Source organism: Vulpes vulpes, chromosome 16 (genome assembly GCF_048418805.1).
Source record: "Vulpes vulpes isolate BD-2025 chromosome 16, VulVul3, whole genome shotgun sequence".
NCBI classification, from domain to species: domain Eukaryota; kingdom Metazoa; phylum Chordata; class Mammalia; order Carnivora; family Canidae; genus Vulpes; species Vulpes vulpes.
In genome coordinates this window covers 52,553,009-52,576,280 of record NC_132795.1, presented here as the reverse complement: position 1 = coordinate 52,576,280, position 23,272 = coordinate 52,553,009, and the positions used below count along the sequence as shown (strand labels likewise).

Below are 23,272 nucleotides of genomic sequence, written 5' to 3'. Positions count from 1 at the left end.
TAAGATGTGAGAGGCCAACCTTGAACCTGTTCCACCTGACTCTAGACCTGCCCTTTGTCAGCTGCAGAGGGAACTTTCTAGAGCATAAATCTGATTGCATCTTCCCACTGCTGAAAAACTCATCAATGACTCTCCCCTTCCCCAAACCCAGTGTTCAAAGGATTAGGCTGAAAGTTCAGTATGGCTTACAGTCCTCCCGACCTCGCATGGCCGGCCACTGCCTGAGGTCACAGGGACACTCTGTCAGCCTGCATATCCTGCCCTCCCTTTTCACCTTGGTTCCCTCTGCCTGGGACACACTCCCTCTTCCTTTGAATGGCACCTCCAACTAGTTACTTAAGACTGTGTTTGGGTGCCACCTCTTCTGGGAAGCCTTCCTTATTTCCATCCTCCTCCCCAGGCCCTAGGTTGCATTAGGGGATAGACCTGGGCCTCCAAAGCCCTCGCACTACCCTCTCTCAGAACACCCACCACACTGACTGTAACTGCTGGGTCTGCTAGGCTTCCCCCACCAGACCAGGGGCTCTTTGAGGAGGCAGGGCCTGAGCCCAAGTCACCTCTCTACCCTGGTGCTCTGTACAGGGCCTACCCTGGAGTGAAGGACTGAGAAATGTTCTGTGCTGGTGAGGGGCCTGGGCTTGGCCACTCTGGGCTTTTGATTCTGTACTGGAACAGGGGCCAACACTCAGGCAACAGAGTGCATCTGTCTGCAGGCCCAGACCTGGCTGTGGCCTGCAATTGCAGTGCCAGCTCTGATCCTGCACCACCCGCCTGCCTGGATCTGCCTTGATCCCCTAATTACACTCCAACAATATCTGCGCCTGGATGGTGCTCCAGGAGCCTCTCATCACATCCGGGCTTGAGCAAGGACACAGGGCTCCCCCTCCCACCTTCTGACCCCAAAATTACATCCTCCTGGGCAATGCCAGGCTTGGCCGAGGCGCCAGTAGCTGGCTGCCCCAGACTAGATCCCTGGCAGACCATGAATCCAGCCCTCTGCAGGCTGCATCCCTAGGGCCAGCCCCACCAGGGGAGTGGGAGTAATAAAGACTGTGGGCTTCCGTTTAATAGAGCTCCTCGGGGCCGGGCCCTATGCCAGGCTCCTTGGAAATGTCCCTAACTGCCTATCTTCCACAGTCCAAGTGCCCACTTGACAGGTGATGATGCTGAGGCTCACAGACAGATCTCCCAACCCGTGGTGGAACAGGGACCGATTCCCTTTGGCAACTCACCAGCAGGCTGAAGGGGGTCCTAGCTCCTTGATCAAATGCTCACCTCACAGTCTACCGACTGCCCCTGTGCTGTCTTGGGGGCCCTCAGGGGACTCTGCTCCCTTCTTCTTCCTTAACCATGTCTCACTGCCCTTGTCAGCTTGATCTTCCTCTACTGCTCCCCTGCCCCCATCATCCCAGGCCCGACCCTTCTGCCCTCCTACCACCACCCTGCTTCAAGCCCAGTGGCCCTTCTGGCACTTGGCACCCAACTGGTCCAGCCTCGAAAGTCCTACCCTCCTGTGATTTGACTCCTAACACTGTCCACGTTCATTTTGTCCTTGTCCTCTTGCTGTCTCTACAACAAATATTCAGGTAGGGTCTTCTTTCTACCAGGCCTTCCTACAGGACCAGTCTGTTTCTTGTCTGAGCCTTGCACCGCCTCTGTGCTCCCAGGAGCCAACCACAATGCAGTCCCTGCTAGGTGTCCAACTTGCACCTGCAGGGGGGTGGGTTCCAAGCACGTTGCTCACAGACAAGGGGCACGGTGATGAAATGAAGCTGTCCTGCTTTGAATTACATGCAAGCAAACAGCCAGAATGCACTGGGTTCCTGGAAAGCTAGAACTGGAAGAGACCTTGGAGACCATCTAGACGAAGGCTCTCCTTTTCTGTTGAGAAGGCTGAAGCCTATGGGACGGTGACCAGCCCTGGCTCATGCAGTCAGCGGTATCCACACAGAACCTTTCAACTCTCAGTCCCCTGAGGCTCCTGACGCCCCAGCTCTCAAGTGCAGCGTTCTTCCTGCCACATCAGGAGGCCGCTCACGAGGCACTGCTGGTTTGGGGCTATCAACCAGCCTCTAAGGCACTCACACATTCTGTAAGCCTTTGCATAGTGCCACCTGTGTGAGGGTGACACCAAGTCCACTGCCACAGCTGCTCACTGGGTGGCAGGCACTGTGTACATGGACATGTGGACAGATAGCAGAATTGCCTGCTGAGACCCTGCCTGGCTCCTGGCATCCCAGGTGACACCAGCTTTTCTTCCCCCTCACCCCCACCTGGAAAGCTGCATCTGTGAAATGGGAGGCAGCCTAACAGCTGTGAAGACCACGTGGCAGTCTGTGCAGACATGCGTGGGCAAACGTGTGCAGAGCTGCAGAGCACCACGGGAAGGTGGCATCACCAAGGTGGGGTGGGCCTAGATCCCCAGCTCTGCCTCATGCCTCCCCATTCTGGCCCATTCTCAGGTGTGTGGCCCTGGAGCCTGCTTGGCTTCCTGCTCTGTAAAGTGCTCAGGACTCAGGGGCTCAGTGAAGGCTACCGGCCTCCCCTGCTCACAGGCTGACTTGGCAGCTCCCATCCCCTCTTGACCCTGGCCCCTGGGTCACCTCCCAGGTACCCTTCCCTCCCCTTTCAACCCCCTGAAGTTCCCCTGTGGGCCACTAGGCGTCGCCATGACCACATCCAAGCCCCTCTGAGGCCCAGCGCTCTGGGACCTGCAGACCTTTCAGGCTGGGGAGGCTGGAGGCTGCTTCCCCTCCCAGGGCTGCCAGATTTACACATGTACCCCACAAACACATCAGATGCCTGGTTAAATCTGGATTTTAGATAAGTAACAAATACTTCCGAGTGTAAATAGTCCCAAATATTGCATAGGGCATACTTACACTAAAAAAGCATTCATGTTTATCTGAAATCCAAATATAAATGGTGTTCTCTATCCAGCATCCACAACCCTTCCTCCACGGGGATCCTAAAGGAAGCCATGGGCAGCAGTCCGCTCATGTAGGCCCTAGACCATGGCCTGACTGTGGCCAGGGAAGCAATCACTTCCCTCTCCTGAGAGGCGACTAGAGGGAACACAGGCGCAGGAGTGTTCCCACAGCAGCCCTCGAGCACCTGGGAGGAGGAGCCAGGAAGAACTCGGGGATAGCTAGCAGGAGATCCTCTAAGGACACAGCAGCTCCCTAGCACCACTGCTGGTGCCTCCCCTCCACTGCCCACCACAGTGCAGTGGAGAAGAGCGGGGGCTCAAGAGCCGTAGACACTGGGGCTCTGTCTGATTCCCACCCCAAACCAGGGGCGCTGCTGCCCCTCCCTGCACCTCTGTCCCCTCCTTTGTGCACTGCAGGGACAGCTGTTACTGCCAAGTGTCCTCTGAAAAGCAAAGGGCATAAAGGGCTTGGTATACAGAAGGAACTCAATAAATGTTGAGTACTTCTCCCCTTCCCGTGAGCTCGTAGCAAGGGCAGCTACAACCTGTGGGAACTTCTGTACATTCTCACTATTTATTCCAACTGGAGCAGCCGGCCAAGCTGTGGCTTCACCGGGTAAACAAATGCATGGGTGCACGCGGGCTCTGCCACTGTGATAGGGCCCTGGGAACAGGAGGACAGCGTTGGGGCGGCAGGGAGGAGAGGTGCCCTGAAGAGCAATCAGCTCAGGCAGAGGCAGGGGGGCAGCGGCGGCAGAGGGGAGTCTCTGAACTTTGGGCAAACTTGGCCTATCCTGCTTGAGAGGCCCCCGCCGACTACAAGTTGAACGTGGCCAGGAGTCCACCAAACCACAGCCGAGGCCCACGCCCGGGGCAAGTCCTCACGGGGTGCTGTGGGTGCTGCTCACAGGAGGGACCCGGAAGGGCTCTGTGACACTAATGCCACACACGATTCAGACATCTGTCTCCCCCATGAGATGACTCCCATCCCGTTTCACTGCCCCTCGGCCACGTCTCCTCTGCTTCCTGCCATGTATTACGTGTAAGAAACGCGTTTGCGTCCTTTTGAGGAGCCCGGACACTGGTGGCCCGAGAGAGAGGGCTGAGCCGCTCGGAACCTTGTGGCATACACCAACAGGCTGCCAAGAGTCAGAGATGGCCTCGCGGAGGAGGTGAAAGCGGGCTGGGTTTTGAAGGATGATGAGTTCTTGAGGAAGTGCGGGGCTGGGGAGTGGCACTGGAGGCAGAAGAAACAGCACAGTCTGAGCCCCGTAATGGGTAAAGGGCACACATAACAGGACTCCCTGGTTCCAGTTCCTGGGTGGTACTGGGGAGGGTGTGGAGGGTTTGGAAGGCAGTGCGGGGAGAGGTTCTGGTGCATTCAGTGAGCAGAAGAGCCTTGAGCAGGTCCTGAGTGGGGAATGACACTGCTAGGGGATCAGATGGAACCATGGCCCCAGCCGCTGTCAGAAGGCCAAGTGGGCAGGGAGACTCGGGGGTCAGCTGCTCCACTAACGCGGCACCAGGGTGAAGCCTGGCCCCGGGTGGAGACTGGGGAGGTGGGAACCTGCGCCATCAGGGGCTGTGGGCTGTGGGCAACCCCTGGTGCCACCCTCTACCTGCTTGTTCTTGCAGTATCTTTGCTCTTAGGAGTCGGTTCAAATCCTGACTGTGCCCCTTACTCACTACGGACAAATAATCTTTGCTGCTCAGTGCCCATTTTCTTGCTGCAAAGTGAGGGCAGTAAGAGCTGCACAGCACAAGGTTGTTCTCAGGGTCTGACTGCCCCTGTCAAAGCACGGGCACAGTGCCCGATGACTGCTGACGGTGCTACCGATCCCAGGTCAGCGCACTCCATCAGGGGACACGAGGTGTCTGCAGCAGTCCTCATTAACGATCCTTTAATGAATACTGTTTGCCCCACTGTACAGACAAGAAACTGAGGCTGCGGGATTTTTGGCTGAGAAGGGAGCCAGGGTCAGGGCCAGCTACCTCTCGGCCTGGTTTCCCCTGCGTGCCTTGCACTGTCCCCTCCGCGTGGCCCAACAGGGACTGCAGCCTGCCGCCGCACAGTCAGTGCTGGGGTGCCGGTGCCTGGCCGGGGCTGGCTGGAGGCCAGGCCAGGAGAGGGCGTGAAGCTGGGCTCACCAGCCAAAGGAGTTGTTTATGGGGTGGGAGGCTCATAAAAAATAATGGGCTGGATTTATTGTCCCCGCCTCAAGGACCGTTCCGGACTGCACGGGGCCGGGACAGGCCTTCCCCAGCAGCGCCATAAATCTTCCCCCTAAATGCGAGAGCTGTTTATTCTCCTGCCCACCTGGTCTGCAGCAGGCGGGGACCGAGGAGAACCTGCGCACCACCCCAGCCCCCTGCCCTGTCCCGCCCTGCCTCTAGCCTGGCAGGTCCACCGCAGGGAACAGCCAAAGGGGTATCCCTGAGGCCGGGGTGGGAGTCTTTAGGGCGGCCATGCCATTTCCCCTCCTTTGAAACGGAAAAGTTCCCCACCCCCCGTACCTCGCCCCCCCAACACACAGGGCCCAGCCCCCAGAGCCGATGACGGAAAGCCCTGTGGGAGCCTCGGGTCAAGGCCTGGCCCGGATGCCTGGATGCGGGAATCACACCTTGGGAGTGAGCTCAGAGGGTGCTGGCTGAGCTGGGGTCGTTTGTGAGGGACCCTCCGTCTGTTCATAGGCTCCTTTACTGGGATCCGGAGGCCGATGGAGCAGGAGAAGAGAAATGGAGCGTTAAAAACTCTCCCCTAGGCCCACCTGTCCTGAGTCCTGTCCTACAGGGCGGCCCAGTATTCCCCTAGCAGTGGGGATGACGGTGCTCATGCAGAGTACCCCTCAGTGTGGTCGCCAGCATCAGAGTGCCGGGGAGGGTGAGCTGGGCAGCATTGGCCGGGGATGAGCCCAGCAAGGAAGGGCACCTGCTGGCTGGGAGGGGGGTGGAGAGTAATCTGCCCACCGGCCAAGGCCAAGGCCAAGGCAAGAGAGATGGGGGGCAGGGTGGAAGACAGGGTCCAGAGGAGGGTCAAGGACCAGCCCTGAGGAGCACGGAAGGAGGGTCCAGAACGAAGGGCACTGGAACAGCCAGAGGGTGGCTGCCCTCGGAGGCTGCTCCAGGTCCCGGTGGCCCTCTGCTCTGGCCCAACCCGAGATCGCCCGGCGGCCCTCCCAGGGACTCCGCGGTCAGTTGTTAGGTGGTGCGGGCTTGAGCCGTGGGCTCAGGGCCTGACGACAAGGTGTGCCTGGCCCCCTTGGAGATTTCTTGCTATGGCGACTGAACAGGTGGGTCCTGCGGGGCGCCACGCCGCCCTCCCAGGAGTCTGCGTGCTGGCTGGAGGGACCGGCCTGAGGCGCAGCACTCGGCAAGCAGGCAGTCTTCTCTGCTGACCCAGAGTGCACTCTCCAGCCCCAGGGCCCCTGCCACAGCCCTGCACATGCTGCCACCCCTGCCCACAGGGTGTGCCTTCACGTCCGTGCCCCCTGGCTCAAACGTGGGGCTTCTGAGCACGGCCCACGGAGCACACACTCCAGCCAACTATCCCAAGCCCCTAAACCCTGATGGAGCCCCAGACTTCTGAGCTTTCCTCACGCCGGGTCAACTCTCAGCGATTTACTCAGGCCCCCCCGCCCGGGGGGAGGGATGGACAGGCCTGGGTCAGCTGACCAGGTGATGGGGAGGTGGGTGGGGGGCACCTGTGCTTCGCACAAGCCTTTCCTACACACCTGTGAAACAGCACCTGAGTGACAGTGCTGAGCACGACCTGCACTTGCAGCCTCCAGGCTCCACTCCAGGGCCCCTTAGGTTAGAAAGTACGAGGCCCCACCTTGCTGGAGCCAGTGGTGCGGTGACAGACCTCTCCACAGGGCAAACTGGGGGCAGGCGGGCTCTGCACAAAGTCCTGCCTGCGCTGCCTCTCACCTTCCCTCAGCCACCCTCCTGCCCCTTCCCCTCATCCTCCTGTCCTCCTGTCATCCTCCCCTCATCCTCCTGCCCCTTCCCTTCAACCTCCTGCCCTTCCCTTCCCCTCATCCTCCTGTCACCTTCCCTCATCCACCCTCCTGTCAGATTCCCTTCATCTTCTTGTCACCTTCCCCTCATCCACCCTCCTGTCACCTTTCCCTCAGCCACCCTCTGTCTCCTTCCTCTGGGCCACCCTTCTGTCTCCTTCCCCTCAGCCACCCTTCTCCACCTCACTGCCCTCGTGTAAGTACCAGATCCTGATGGCTGCCCGGGCCACGTGCCAGAATACTACTTTCTCTCCGTGTCCACCCCTAGGTACTCAGTGACATCCCCGACCCCCAGGACTGACAGGGTGCCCCGGGTCTTGACCCTCTCACCTGCGCCCACTTCGGGTCTGGTTTCCGGGTCTGGGATGCAGTCTCCCCAGCAGGCAACAATGGCTGCTGGGGGCTGACTCTCCTGGCCACCCAGACAGAGCTGAAATCTTCGATGTCAGAGGACGCCTGGCCAGAGGGGAGGCCAGGCCAGCCTGCGTGAGGGCTAGTGGCCAAGGGCAGCTGGATGACGCGTGGGGGAGAGGAGAAGAGGGATGGGGGGGCACGGCTGGAGACCCAGGGTCTGGGCGAGGTGGGAAACAAAATAAAAGACAACCACGTAGGAGACGCATCAGGTATGGGGAGGGGCCCAGGTGGTGCCCCTTTCCCTGCATGGCACAAACATGACCTGGCACCGGCACAGACACTGGCGCCCACCCCTGCAGGCTCAGTCGGATGGCGCCAGTGGCGTTTGAGGGCCCTTTCCCCTCCGGACTATTCCAGAACTCAGGCCCAGGAAGGCAGGCCCTCGTTCCTGTCCTGCACCTCTCTCGGGTTTCCGCCCGGCTCCACGGCCCACCTTGAGTTTTTCCAAGGTTGGCTGCTTCTGATCTATTACTTTCAACCCCGGCCTGGACCTGAACGGTCTCAGCGGCCTCTCATCCCTTCCCTCCCTTCGTGACCCCCACTGCCGCCCCCTCGAGCCCCTGTGCCCGCTGCCTGCCCACTCACTCTCCACTGGTGGCTGGTCAGGGGCCACCTGCTCTCAGGGGCTTCCTCCCCCCGCCCCACCCCCCAGGCTCCCAGCCCCCAGCCAGAAGGAAGTTCCCTCGGAGCCGAACAGGCCACAGGCTGAGCGCTGCCACTCAGGGCCTACACCGGCCACCCTGCACGCCACGCTGCACCCAGGGTGCAGGCCTGGATCACAACCCTAGTTCCAGCTGGTGAGCACCGCAGGCAGGGACATCCCTCTCTTTAGAATCCCAATTTCATGCTTAACCAAAGAAGAGGTGAACCATGCGATCACTGGGGTTCCTTTAAACGGCCGGAGGCAGCCACAGGAGGTGGTCAGGATCTGAAGCCACACAGCCTGGGTGCCAGCTCACCACCAAGCCACATGACTCTGGGTACATCTGGTACCTCCCTTGAAAGGCTCGAGGGGTTAAATGAGGTTAATACTAGGGTGATCTTATGCTTTGGTTTGCCCAGGACATTCCCAGTTTATACCTGCTGCCCTGTCACCGTTAACTGTGCCTCCTTCCACCCTCGAAGTACGTGGGTTAGATGTGGACTTGTAGAGCCCCCCAGCAAAGAGGCAGAGTGCCCGCCATGTGCCTGGCAGAGGGTTCAGCTATCTGATTATTTAAAAAATTTTAAATTTATGACAGACACAGAGAGAGGCAGAGACACAAGCAGAGGGAGAAGCAGGCTCTACGCAGGGAGCCCGACGTGGGACTTGATCCTGGATCTCCAGGATCATGCCCTGAGCCAAAGGTGGCGCTAAACTGCTAAACCACTGGGGCTGTCCCAGCTATCCGATTATTATGGCAATGTGAATTCTTCTTCCCTTCCTTTCCCTTCCCTTCCCTTTTCCCTTCCCTTGCCTTCCCTTTTTCCTTTCCTTTCCTTCTTTTCTTTCTCTCTCTTTCTTTTTTAAGATTTATGTATTTATTTAACGAATCTCTATACCCAGTGTGGGGCACAAACTCATGACCCCGAAATCAAGAGGCACATGCTTCACATGTGACTGAGCCAGCAGGCACCCCTACAACGCAAGTTCCTGATTGCTGAGGCGGTTACATGGACCCCCAGCTAGAATGGCACAGAAGCACTTGCATGCACGGTATGGGTGTCCACTTCCCGGGGTTGATACTGTTCTTTAGTGACGTAAGACGGTGTTGAAGGGAGACTGGGTGAAGTGTTTATGGGGCCTTTCTCTACTATTTTTGCATTTTCGTCTGAATCCATGATTATTTCAAAGTAAAAAGCTAAAACAAATTCTATTGTTTTGCCTTCAGTTACACTCAGGTATTTACCCTCACAAATTCACAGATAAAATGAGATTCTAATAGTATTTCATGTTGCATTCTAACAAAAATAATTAAACTTAATAGAGGCCGTCTCTGCATAACGCAATCATCCAGGGCAGCGCTGCAAACTCTGAAACGAGCGAGAAGGTTCTCCTAAGGCAAACAGCTGGAGCATAGCCCCAAGTCTCCTGCCTGTGCGTGTGCGTAGAACCCCCACTGCGGTCCTCCCAGTGAGGCCTGCCGTGAGGCCACATACAGAACGGCTGGCAGCCGCCAGGACAAGAGAGAAGAGCTATTTTCAGCCCAGGCGACTGGTGTCTGGGGACACTGAGTAACTAACAGGCGCTAACAAGCATCCTCCCTGGCCCCGAGAGGAGTGGCTGTGTTGGCAACTCAGGTTCATGAAGGTCTCGTGAACTGCACAGAAGAGAGGCCAGGCTCACTTGGGCTGCTCCCCTGGAGAGAAGACGGATGTGGGTGAGCCGTTTCAGGAAATTTCCACCACAAAATGTTTTGGAAGCTCTGGGCGCTCGATGAGGGCACACGTGGCATAGGGCACGCTCACGTTTGGGGAACCTGCAGGTGGCACCATTTGCGGAGGTGTCTCTGCCATCCCTTAGGGCCTCCCCTGGGTCTCCCCCCGCCCGGGGCCAGCTAAGGGCTCCAAGCCTTGTCAGAACCCTCCATGTAGTCTGCCCGGGCTTCGGGGCCAGACCGTCAGAGCGATGGCTGGGCGACCTTGGCCAAGTTCCCTGACCTCACCATGCCTCAGTTTCTTAATCTGGAAAATGGGGACATTATGTGCTTATGCTCGGTATCAACGTCTGGGACGCAGTAGGCACACAGTAAAGGCAGCTTGCACTATCATCGTCATTATTTTTAATGTAAAGGAAGCCAAGCTTTCCTGTTCCGGGTCCCACCTCTGATTTGTGCTGGAGCCAGTGTTTACCCTTGATGCCAAGTCTGGAGCTTTATGACAAAGTGCCACAGGGAATGGTGGGTGGGAGGGCACTGGGGTTTCCCAGCAGGGCACTGGAATAGGCTCAGAAGGGCATTAACTGGAATGCTAAGCACACTCGGGTAAACCTGGGAGTCCTGCTGGGAGCATGCCAGCCTGGCGTTTGCTCTGCATGGGCCTGGCCCCCCGGGGACACAGATGCTCAGCTGCCCTGTCGCCTGCTGCAGTGCATCAAGCACAGGAAAGGGGGCAGCACAGCAGGGCTTCGGGGTGTGCTCAGCCCTGCAGCAGCCCGGTCTCTCACAGGCAGCCTCCAGAGCCACTGGGTCCCTACTGCTTGGTCTCTGTCACCTGCTACCTGCCCAGACCACACCATTCACTGGCCCGAGGATGAAGAGGGCCTGGGCCCAGGGAGCACGGGGAGCTGAGCATCCTTCCCCTTTCTCCCCTTGTCCTGTCCTAAGGGCCCAACGTTGGCACTGGACCCAGGGATGGAGAGAACATGGTCCCCACCCACATGGAGCTCCTGAGCTACAGGGACACAGACACCAGGGAGAAAACTGCTTTCTGCAGCCAGCCGCAAGACGGGGTGGGAGATGGGCAGTCGTCACCAGAGCACAGAGGAGGCAGGGCCTGACAGCTCTCCCTGCAGTCAGCGAGGCCAGGCTGTGCAGTAGATGGGTGCTCCTGCTGAGGACAGTCAGTTGACAGTGGGATGGGGCACCCCAGGCCTGGGAAGCACCGTGAGTGACAGACACCTGATGTTTTCTTCATGCCTTGGTTCCCGACTGCCTGGGCCCAGCAGGTGGGTGGCACACTGTCAAAGCTCTACAGCAGGACAGGGGGCTAGTCTGATCCCTGCAGCCCTTGGTGGGCCAAGTGGTGGGTGCTGGTGAGCTGGTGCTAGGTGAACAAGTGAAGCCTGTCATCCTGACGGGCCCCAGGCACTGGCAGGTGCTACGCTGAGCGTGGATAAATCCAAGTGCAGCTGTTCAGCCCTGGGAGGGGAGTTTCTTGAAGATGAGGATTGACTCCCAGTCTCCCCACCCACCCACCTCGGCTGAAGCCTGGCCAGTACCCAGCACACGCCAGCAGAGCCTTGCCCAGTTCTGAGTCTGCTTTTGGCTTACTGTGGGGCCCTGGGCAAGGTCCTGTCCTCTCTGGGCCTATTTCCTCATCTGTTATAAATAATAAGAACCCGCGTGTACGGAATCATTTTTACAAGATCTCTTCAACTCTAGGGAGCAGGTACTCTTGACTATCCCCATTTTATAGACCCTGCAGGCCCAGAGGAATTAAGTGATTTGCTCAAGGTCACATGGATAATGAGTGTTGGAGCTGGGGGTCTGGCCTAAGCAGCTGGGCCCCAGAACCTGTGCTCTTAAGATGACATGTCTCCTTGGTGCCAAAGGGCCCTCTGGGGTGGGCTTGACATGTGCGGCCCCTCAGGTCCCTTCATAAGCCTGTGGCTGCTTTCAATTGTGGGGATAACGTGACAATTCTTCTCACTTTGGTGCCTACCACCACTGCCAGGGGTCAGACCATGAAGGTCTGGTGAGGCTTCAGAGTGCGGCCGTGCAGGATGGCGTCCTGCTTAGAAGGGTACAGATATCTTGAACCCACCACCATCAGCAACTGTGGCAGCACAGGACAGGCACCGGCAAGGGTGGCACCCTTCACCAGGCTGATGGAAAAACCACTCTCATTACCACCTCCCCTGTTCAGACAAGAACATTAGACCCCTGGAACTCCAGATCCTTCTGTTCAGAGTGTTTTTTTCTCAGCTCATTATTATACAGCTACTCCAACCCTTGCCTAGCATTTTAAAAAATTTTATTTATTTATTTATTTTTTTTAAAGTACCCCTTTGTAAGAGATACTGACATTTGTAAGGGAATTCTCCATTTTTTAAAATTTATTTTATTTTATTTATGATAGTCACACACACACAGAGAGAGAGAGAGGCAGAGACACAGGCAGAGGGAGAAGCAGGCTCCATGCACCGGGAGCCCGACGTGGGATTCGATCCCAGGTCTCCAGGATCGCGCCCTGGGCCAAAGGCAGGTGCCAAACCGCTGCGCCACCCAGGGATCCCTTTTTTTTATTTTTAAAAAAGATTTAAAAATTTTTTTTATTCATGAGAGACAGAGAGAGAGGCAGAGACACAGGCAGAGGGAGAAGCAGGCTCCCTGCAGGGAGCCTGACTTGGGACTCGATCCCACGAGTCCAGGGTGGGATCGAAGGCAGCGCTAAACCGCTGAGCCACCCAGGTTGCCCTTACCTAGCATTTAGTCCTTTTTCTAGAGTGAAAGCTTCATGGAGGATCATGCCTGCTTTTGCTCACGCTGGGATTCTAGGGACCAGGGGGACACCTGGCACGTTTGTTCACATGCCAGGTGTCTGGCTGGTCCCAGGCATGGCACCTGGATAGGCTGGCTGTCCCCAGGCCTTTATCACTTGCTGGGCCAGAGGTTGAGGGGGCCCAAATGTGAGCTGTGATGGTGCCAGAACTAGCACCTGGAAGTGCCAAGGAGAAGGAGATGGGCCCCAGGTTCCGAAAGCTCTGTGTCCCCTCCTGCCCAGTGCTGGCACAGAGGAACTGCTATCCCCCAAATCAAGCCTGAGTTCTTTTTTTAAATTTATTTTTTATTTTTTATTTTTTTAAAGATTTTATTTATTTATTCATGATAGTCACACAGAGAGAGAGAGAGAGGCAGAGACATAGGCAGAGGGAGAAGCAGGCTCCATGCAGGGAGCCCGATGTGGGATTCGATCCCAGGTCTCCAGGATCGCACCCTGGGCCAAAGGCAGGCGCTAAACTGCTGCGCCACCCAGGGATCCCAAGCCTGAGTTCTAAAGACCGAAGAAGCTGCCTGTGAGTGGCCACCCCTAGGGCAGGCATTGTACTTGACTGCTTCAGAGCATTTCCCTAATGGATCCCTTACTGGCACGGGAGGGATCACTGCTCCCAATTTACAGAGGAGTCTCAGAGAGGCAGGAGTGGCTGCACAGAGGCCACGTGGCCAGCGGAGATGGAGATGGACTCCCAACCCCAGCCTGGCCAGATCCACATGCCTTGGGCCAGGGTTTGCACTGGCCCCTGGGAAGGGGGGCCACTCCGACAGGCTGAGTCCCATGGCCTGGCTTCTCGGCCAGGAGCCTAGGCTGACCCTGGCTGACCTTGCTCCTGCATCCAGGCCCCTCTAATAAGAACCAGCCCTCATGTGTTTCTCTCTGCTTAGGGGAGGCTCCGAGAAGCTAACAGGTATTAGGAAGAGTCGGGTGACACAAGGAGTCTCATATGCCAAATGGCTCTGGACTCATGGGTGGTCCCAGGAGCAACAGGGACCAGAGGACATGTAGGTGCAAAACAAGCCAGGTCTCTGCACCCCAGACACCCTCTGATTTTTAGCTCTAATGTTCATTATGGTAGTTGACACAAAATTGTGGTGGACAATTGTCATGACTGATCGAGGCTCAAGAGGGAGGCAACTTGCATCCACCCAAGGGCATTAACGAGCAGTCAGCAGATGGACTGTGCACTTGGCCTGACCTCTTCAGACCTTCCACACAGCCTTTGGGAACCCTGGAAGTGTGCCACTTGTCCCTGAGGAGAAGAGCTGTCCAAGAGCTGTCTGCTGCTTTTTTAGACTGACTCATTGTCCAGATTTAAAAATTGGGAGATTCACACAAAATCCTAGTAAGAGAAGGGACTTTGTTAACCTCTGTGCAGGTTGGTGCTGGCTAGCAAGGACTGGGGTTGAGACCCCGGTCTGTGTTCCAGCTAAACCTCAATTCCTGGCTGCAGGATCTGGCTACCCAGGGCCTTTGGGAGGGTGAGGCATGTGGGCTTAGGGCTCCACCACACAAGAAATTTGATGTCCAGCCTCTGAAGTATCTGAGATGCCCCAAAGTCCTCCACTCTCCCCTCCAGCACACTTCCCAGGGCTGTGCATGAAATCCAAACTCTTGCCTATGCTCTACCAGCCTCCTGGCCCTGGGCCCTGCCAGATTTCCTGCATCTGGGCTCCTCTCCCCCTGGCTCACAGTGCTCCACTGCCCCACCCTTCATTCGGCTTTCCACCAGAGCCTGGTCCACCCCTACCTCAGGGCCTTTGCACATGTACTGCCTGGCATGCTCCCCCACCTCTTCCCATGGCTGGTCTTGCGGGCCATCTGGTTTCAGCTCATGTGTGGCTTGTGCCTATTTCTATTCCTCCACTTCTTTCCTTCCCTGCCTCATCACATCACAGGTGAAGACCTGGGCTGGAGTCCTGACGCTGCCACTTCCCCATGGTGTGATGTCAGGTAAGGCTCCTAACTTGACTGCTTTGGCTTTCTCACCTGTCATGGGGTCATAATATCCCTGCCTCCCCAGGTCACTGTGAGGGTCTGCCTCAGCGTAAGCACATGACCCCACCATGGCCAGTGCTGCCCCCCACATTACCAGGTCCCCCCGACCCTACTCTTCTGGCTGGTGCTGAGGTTCGTTCTATGACATCCTTCGCCTAATGAATGCCTCCATGCCAAACCAGGCCCCGGTAACAAACAGGACACAGCTGTGGTCTTGCATCTTATATCATGCTGATTCTGCTTTCTGAATCAACCAGGGGCCTCACGACTTTCCCTGGAGCCCTGCTCATGGGAAAGCTATTCTTCAAAGGAACAGAGGATGTACAACCTGGCTGGAAAAGAGGCTTAGGCCACCCTGGCCTTGGGGACTTTATAGCTTGCTCAGAGCAGTCACCCTGTAAAACCCCTCCTTGATGAAAGCAGGACCCCCGTCTTACCACCACCACTCACTCACTTCCCCATAAATCTGCTTCTTATAAAACTTGACTTGGGCGCCGGGTCCTCAACTTGGGCAGCCTGACCCCACAGTCCCACGGCTGCACAGCCGGAAGGCCTCATGGGCCCGGGCTGCTGGGGAGGTCTGCACAATGCAGCTGCGGTGATGCCCAGGCAGCACAGAGCTTGGCCTTCACGTCCTTCTGGGGACACAGTAGTGTGGGGACTACCAGGCCTGTCTTGTCTCTGAGGAAACTGCCTACACCAGCACCAAGCACTGAAAGGCGTCCAATAAAACAGTTCTGCTCCTCTACCTTGGGCTTGGTACTTTTAAATGTTCTCCTCTTTTCTTTCTCAGGGATTGCTTTCCAATAAAAAGCATACCCAGTGCCCTCAAGCCTCGCCTCGCAGCCTCTGTAGCTCCAGTGCATACAGGACACTTCAAACCAGGGTCTCATCCCATCCTCCAAAGACCCTGCCGGGTCAGCACCCCATCTCCACCTTGAGAGGTTCAGAGTAGTAGGGCTTCCCCACAGGGAGCATCACAGCTGAAGTCCCACCCGTCAGGCTGCCCTGGAGCCCAGGGGTTTGTCCCCACCTTTCAGTGTGAGCCACTCCCTGGTCTTCTGCTGGTGCCACAGACCACAGGCCAGGCCCTTCCAGGGGCCCCTCTAGGTCCCTTCTGCACCTCCTCCTTGTGGGGGGCGGTCAGGATGGGGCAGCGCTCAGACTGGGGCCACGTGGCTATCCTGGCCTCCTTCTCCATCTACTCTTTTTCTCATTCAACTTTTGCTTAAATAGGTCTCAAAATACTGTGACAGATTTCTGGCCAAGTTGCTTCCATTAAACAGTATTGATTTAAAAAACTAATAACTTAAAACCGCCACTCTCCACTTTCAGCTCACTCTGCTGTAGCACACAGCCTGCCTCGGGGTTCCAGATATTGTATTATCTTAAGCAAGATACACCTCTAAGTCTTTGCAAATGCCATTCCCTCTACCTGGAAGCCCCTCTCTCCTTGGCATGTGGGACCTGCTGCCCTAGGCCCAAACTCTGACCACCCCTCCTCTGAAGCCAGGGACCTTCACCTGCTGGGCTATCGCCAGGCTACTCCAGCACTCCAGCTGGCTGGAGTCCTCCCTCTGTGCCGCCCCAGGCTGGCCCGTTGTCCCACCCAGCGTCCAGAGGGCCAGCAGCCTCCTGACCACGAGGGTCCTCTGCTGGCTGTGACCCGGTGAATACCCCGGGCAGAGGCAGAGACTGAGAATTTGGCACTCAGCCCGGTCAGACCTCCAGTCCACCTCGGGAATGGGCCTGTGAAGGATGGGGCCCCACTCTTCCTGGCCACAGCCAGCCCTCAGCCCAGAAAGGAAAACAGCTTCTCTGGTCACATCTACCCATCTGTGGCCCCACCTCGCCCCCACATAAAAACAGCAGGAACACTGACAGGCCCGGTGTAGTGGGTGGTGGGCGGGAGCTGGGAGGAATTCCATGCAGAACCAACACCAGGAGCACAAAACAGCCATTCAGGCCACCACCCAAATTCCCTGCCTGGACCCCGAGGCCCCCGGAATCAGATGTGGAGAAGGGTGTTTCCAGGGGCCGCCTGTCTCTGGGGTGGGGTGTGCCCGATCAGCGCAGGCAGTACTCACCATTGGAGCGGTGGATGCAGGTATGCTGGTTGTCGCTGAGGAAAAAGCCACTGTGGCACTGACACTCATAGCTGCCCATGGCATTGACGCAGATCTGCTGGCAGCCACCATTGTTATCCTGACACTCGTCCACATCTGCAAGGGGAGAGAGAGAAGGGAAAGAGAGAAATAACACCTGGTGCCAGAAGTGCAATCAGCTGGTAGGGCATGGATGTGCTCAGCTTCCCCAGGCTGCACAGAAGGCACTGCATGGAGCCATACTACAGGAGCACTCCATGTAGATAGTTATGATGGGTGTAATGCTAGCTGACCCTTAATACCCTGTGTGACCCGCACTATTCTAAGTACCTGACCTGTATTAACTCCTTTAATCCTCACAGGAACCCTATAAATCGGATCCAGGCATTATCCCATTTTGTAGATGAGGAAACTGAGGTCCAGAGGGGTGAAGTCACCTGTCTGAGGTTCCACCTGGTGGTCTGACTCCTAAACTGTGATCTCACTGTTACTGCTGGACTCTCCCCCTCTAGGAAGATTGTGCAACCTGCACTGTCTAACCCCAACACACAGAACCTCGCCAACCAAACTCTAATGTCCTCTCTTTCTTCAATCACACCTCAGATTTATAACCAGTCACACAAGACCTGGCGGCTAGGGAGAGGCTAGAGGACAGGGCAGCCTGCCTTCTGCCTCCCAAATTGATTTCAAAAGTCTAGAGAATGGGGAAGTTTTTAAAAGGCCCTAACCTCTGGCTGCCAAGACAGCTGCAGAAAGTCGCCAAGTGGTCTTTCCCACTCTCTAGGAGAGACCAACCTCAGGGCCAACACTCATTTTTGACCAGAGGCTGCTGGCACAAAGGGTGCTATGGGCTGAAAAGAGTCTTTATGGAGTTCTGGTCTTCAACAGAACAGCATGTTTCAATTACCAAAGTCATAACCCCCTACACTGTCAGTTTGTTTAATTAAAGAAGGGCTTCTTAAACCTTAATGTGCCCTGTCTGTATTGTCATTTAAATAGGCAAATACATGAAACCACAAAGGCAAGGTGAGCTACTGGCAGCTTCCAGCCAATCCCCTGACCTCCAACACACACAGAGACACACACACACAGACACATACACACACACAGACACATACACACACTTTGACAATAAGCTTTTTATATCATTCTTTTTAACACAGCCATCTTTTAGTTACTAGAGCCAAAAGGATGTGAAAATGTAAAGAAGCAGGCAGACTGACCTGCACTGAACCAGGAGAGGACTCATCTCTGGAACTGTGTCACCCGGGTCCCACTGAGGCTTAGGGCCAACAGGCCACTTCACCACCCAAGAGACAACATACTGCCTCTGAGGCCAATGCTGAGGCAGAGCTCTGAACTCTAATAGCCACCAACCGTTAGAGCTAAAATGGGGAAGGTGGCTCTTGCTGAGAAGAGACAGAGTGGGGTTCCAGGGGAGCTGGGAAGGCCAGCGAGGGATTATTCCGAAAACCTTTCTCCACTCAACAAAGTCTTACTTAGTGATGGCTCCCTAAAGGCTCAGTGCTAGTGTCACCCTTACCAGGGGCACCTTCCCTCCACCCCAGCAGTGTCGGTATCTGAGGGTCTGTCCACTGCCTGCACTAGACCATGAGCAGCTCTAAGCCAGGCACCAAGTCCTGCTCACCCTACCAATTACAACGCAAAGCTGACATTCCTCGAGTGTTCATTATGTGTCAGGCATGGGGCGCACAAATACCAACTCACTCCATCCTTGTAGCAACCCTGAGAGACAGGTTGTGTTACGCCTTCATTTTACCAAGGGTACCAAGACACAGGCAACCAAAGTAACTTGAGCAGAGTCACATAGCTGCTCAGAGCAAAGGCAGGACTTACACCTACTGTCCACCTCCTGAGCACATGCCATTGTACCGGCACTAAGCTGGCCAAGCCAGCCAGCACATTCAGACTAATGCTAGGAAGAACCAGCTCCTCTTAACATGAGCTTGAGCTGGGTGTCACCTGGAACATGTCTGTGAAACCCAGATGTAACAAACACAAGGTCAGAGCCAGGCTGCCATGGGTAACACAGGGAATGTCCCAGAACACCTGAGGTCAGTCCCATCTCTATCCCAGTAACACCCCATAGAAGCACTTGTGCTGGCACACATGTAACAGTGAGATCCCCTCCTGGGACTCAGTTCAGGCCCCCTCAAATCACGGTCTTTGCTGTTCTTGCCATGGCTCTCAGATTCTTTGCTCTGGACCCAGCTTCCCCCCAGCTCTAGTAAAGGTTCAGTTGGTAAAACAAAACAGGTAGAGGTCCTTGAATGCTGAATTCATGGTGAAAACTCTGCTTTCACCCCACCGTGAATGAGCTCCCTGGTGCCACCCGTCTGGCCTGGCCCATCTCCTCCCTCCACTGAGAGCCAGGAACCAGAGGGCCGTTGACGCTGCACGTCGACAGAACTTCAATGCGCTGGCAGAGTGGCTGGGCCTTGGGACAGCGCTGTTTACACTAGCAGGGAACAATGACTCTCAAACACTGATGAATAATTTGAAACAAATGCAAGGCCGTGTAAACATTTCTTTTCCCCACTCCCAAACGACAAAGCCCCAAGATTAAGCAGGAGGGAAGAGGAGGCCGCCCCTTCTGCACCCTTTTCCCACTGCGGTCCAAACACAGGCTTCCCTCAAGCTGGGCAGGAAACCACAGTCTCAGAAGCTCTTTGGGTAGCATGTGGCATTAGCAACTTCTCTAGGTGATAGATCAAGGGCCTGAGGCCCACTTCGTACCCACCCCACCCTGTGGCTCAGCCCTCCAAATGGCACTCATGGTGAAGTCTGGAGAGTGACCCACTGGAGGAGCTGTGTCCATGAGATGGCCACTCACTGGCCTAGGGCAGACTGGGTTCACCTGGACACAGCACTATGGGAAATACTTAGCACCCTAGCCCTCCTGAGGGGGACAGCCCAGCCCACATTGGTCCTCGGCCCCCGCAGGACTTAGAAGACTCTGCTATGAGAGGTAGCACATGGCAAGGAGGGGGCCTGCACCTGGGAGTCAGGCAACCTGACTTCTGGCTCTGCTGTGGCCTGTGGCCTGTGGCAGGCGCTCAGGCAGTGTCTGCAGGAGGAACCGCAGACTGTGCCCTCCAGAAAGCCCTCCTGGAGCGCTGGAGGCACACGCGGCCCTCTTCCTTCTCTTCTGTGCACTGACGGGCCCCTGTGTGGGAGTCCTGTCTCCCCACGCCCCCACCAGAGATGGGCATCAAGGTCGTCTGGGCAGGGCCAGCAGCCTTCCGTAAGTGGCAGCCTGTACAGAAATGATAGTACTACTCACTGGCAGCCAAGGTGCTCAGCGTCTGTCTTCACAGATCTGCACGAGAGCTCCACACTGAGGGCATGGTTCTCAGATGAGAGAACAGAGGCCCAGAGAGGGGAAGAGATATGCCTAATGCTTTAAAACAGGAAAAGAGTGATTCAAAGCCTGATAAGTCTGGATCCAAAGGCTTTTTCCTGCTCTTCTGTGATCTGGCTTCTCTCAACAAGGACGCTTCAAGCCCAGTCATGGTGACGAGAGTAGGTTCCCTGGCTATTTCTGCTTAACACACCACCCCTGACCTTACATGCTCATGTCTCCAAAACACCCCCTCTCTGAAGTCTTCCTGGTACCCAGCGGAATTTGCTCACCCCCTATGCCCAGGCTTGCTCTGCCCTGGACCTCAGGCTTGATCATCCTGTCTCTGCTCTGGGCTGAGGCAAGAAGCAGAGTATCCTTTATATGCCCGCACCTAGCTGATGGGCAGACTGGGTAGGTGCTCAAGTGTTGGCAGGATAAGCTGAATGGCACATATGTGCTGGTAACTGCTAGGGATGGGGTGCTTACTACCTACAAGGCCAGTCCCCTGGAGCAGAGAGCTGTCCTGGTTCCTTCCAGGCACACAGAAGGGGCACATTCAAGTCCACAGCCTGCCACCTCTCCAGTAGCTGCATTTACCTCTGCTGTCCTCTGAACACACCCTCTTACCCACACTTGCCTTCATATGCACACGTGTACCTCCTCCTGGGATACCCCCTCCCTCCAGACAGAAGTCCTTGTCTTTGAAATTCACCCAAAATGTTTTTGTTCATTCATTCCCTCTGGTACCGAGCACCTACCATGTGCCACACTTCCCAGGAGCTGCAAGAGGGCACCAAAGTGAACACCTCTGGGTAAGTCCCTGTTCACTAAGCCACTGCTGTACCTGCTCTGAGCGCAGAGAACACTGGAGAGCTGGGCCGAGAAGGGCAGGGGGATTTGTGACGTGAGGCGGAAGAGGAAGAGGTGTTATAGAGACAAAGTCTTGGGGAAGGAGCATGGCAGGGCACAGATGAGGGATAGCCTGTGACCCCTTGGGTGGTAGAGGAGCTCCAGAAGCTTGGCGGCCTTCACATGTCCTGCTGAGGATACCCCAAGGGCTCTCACAAACCCTGGCTCTGTCTGGGTCCCCTTGGCTCCCGTTCCCATCAGGACTGCAGGCAGAAGGGACAGTCCTTGGGGAAGAAGCCACAGCATCATCAACCACCACAGCCTCTGGCAAAAGCTGAGCCTATGTGCAGGGAGGACCCTGAGCAAGCCTGTTTCCAATTGTGCTTCATGATCCCTCAGTGGGCTCCAGGTAGGATACAGGGGTCTCTGAATCCTGCTGGCAGCTCATGGTCCTTCATCTTCTTTTCTGGTCATAGCTGAAAGTTCCCAGAAGACACAGAAGCTCCTGGGCACAGGAACGTAGCTACAGAGCAGAGAGGAGGTTCTGTGGGTGTGAGGGCAGGCTCTAGGCTCAGGTGGGAAACCCTCTTAACTGGCAAAAGAAGAACTGATGCATGTATCGTGGCAGCCAGCCCCCCAGTCCCAGCTCTGTGAGGGACCTGTGTGGCCCTCTATCACGGCACCCTGGGTCAGCCAGGTCATTCTCTGGAAGGCCCCAGACTGCAGCAGCGCCCCCGCCCCCCCAGAGAAGGTGCTCCCCTCTTTAACACACAAACACATCTTTGTGCCATGAGGACTAGGAGAGCCCCTAACTCTTTAAGGCTGGGGTGGGGGCAGCAGGCAAGGGTGTGGGGAGAGCAGCAGAAGCTGAATGGCAGCTGGTCATGGCCTCAGGGGGCCGCTGTCTGGTGGAGCTGTGGGACACCCTTAGGAACAAATCATCCGGGTGCAGTCGGGGATAAAACCCACGTGGCCCCCGGCTCTGCGCAGGCTGCTCCCCAGCCTGAGGCCAACAGCTCAGGGAGGACAAGGTCGGAGGGAGACTAAGGTGCCAGAGGGGCCTCACTCCAGCCCTGCCCTTCCTCCACCTGCCAGCCACTCTGCCTGAGAAGCCCCCTCCTGTCTCCCACACTCACGCAGTCACCAAGGCTGTCGACTTCCTTACCACCTTGCCCATTTGTTTGCCTCCGCCACCACAACACAGCCTTGGCCTGGTCTCAATTCCCGCCCGAAGGCACAGTCTACATGCTCCTCCCTGACCCCCGGGTCCCCAGCCACCCCTCCCAATCCCAGTGGCCGTGGTGACCACTCCAGTGGAAATAGGAATGGCACCTGGCACCAAAGACCAGCTCTAAACAGGGTCTCTGGGGTCAGGTGCCCCCACCTTACACTATAGCACCTGACAGGAGGTCTGGATGCTGGGGTTGGAGGGGTGGGGACGGCCATCCGCCGGGACCCCTGCCCATCTCTGCTCAGCGTGCCCACCGCTCATGGGCACAGGCCACCCCCATCCCCCTGCCAGCCCTTCAGAGCGTTGTCTGGGATGGGCCCATGCACTGTGATGGACACAGTTGTTTTCCAACAAGAAGGTTTCCAGAGCTGACACCGACGGGCCGTAGGTCGATTTGGTTCCGGAAGGCTGCTGCAGGCAGGCCTGTGGTTTGCCCACGGGGTTTGCTTTTTGGCCCAAGGTGCTAGTGTTTATTTTTATTAATAGCTGGCTGTTTGTCCTGCTTTGGACCAAGAATCCAGGTTTGCAGTTATTTATAATAACTAAAAATTACTTCTGGATCCAGCTTTGCTTGCTTTGTTTCCCATGGACATTTCACGATTTGAAACAGAGACTCTGTGTTCTGCCTGTGGGCCCCACCCAGGTTTTCCTGGCTGCCAAGAGCCTACTATGTGTCAGACCCTGTGCCCACCCCGGCATCGGCATCACAGATCACGCTGAGGGCCCGACAACAGAGGCAGAGGCCCCGCCCATCTCAGAAACCAAACTTGACCTCCGACCCTGACAGCTCCCTGCTGGTCCCTGAGGGCTGAGGCCCCAGCCCTCCCCTGGCCCCTTTCAGAAGGGAGGCTTAGGCAGAAAAGCCTCTTGGCTATCGAGCGGCTCTTGCAAAATTGCATTTGATGAGTTAAGTGTAAATAAATGAGAACCAGATGGATTAGATTTCGGGTAAAATACACATGGGTCTTAGAGCTTTGGGGCCTGGGTTCCACCAGACCCAGGACACTCCCTGAGCCATCAGAGGTGCTGGCATAGGCTGGGGGACGACTCCCGGGACCTGTCTGCTTCCTGGTCTGGACATCAGCTGGGTCCTTCTCTGGGGCGCCTGACTCTCCAGCTGGTCAGCTATATGCAGCCCTGCTCTGACACCGAGCCCCTCAGGCTGGGCCT

General features: G+C 56.4%; 1 protein-coding gene across 2 annotated transcripts in view; it reads right to left on the bottom strand.

Moving 5' to 3' along the window:
- Positions 1 to 23,272, bottom strand: part of SCUBE1 (signal peptide, CUB domain and EGF like domain containing 1) — a 135,712-nt gene that overhangs the window by 67,803 nt on the left and 44,637 nt on the right. For both annotated transcript variants that reach the window (XM_072742738.1, XM_072742739.1), the window contains exon 4: positions 16,641 to 16,775. In XM_072742738.1, coding sequence (XP_072598839.1) covers positions 16,641 to 16,775 — 135 coding nt within the window. The remainder of the gene's footprint in view (positions 1 to 16,640; positions 16,776 to 23,272) is intronic.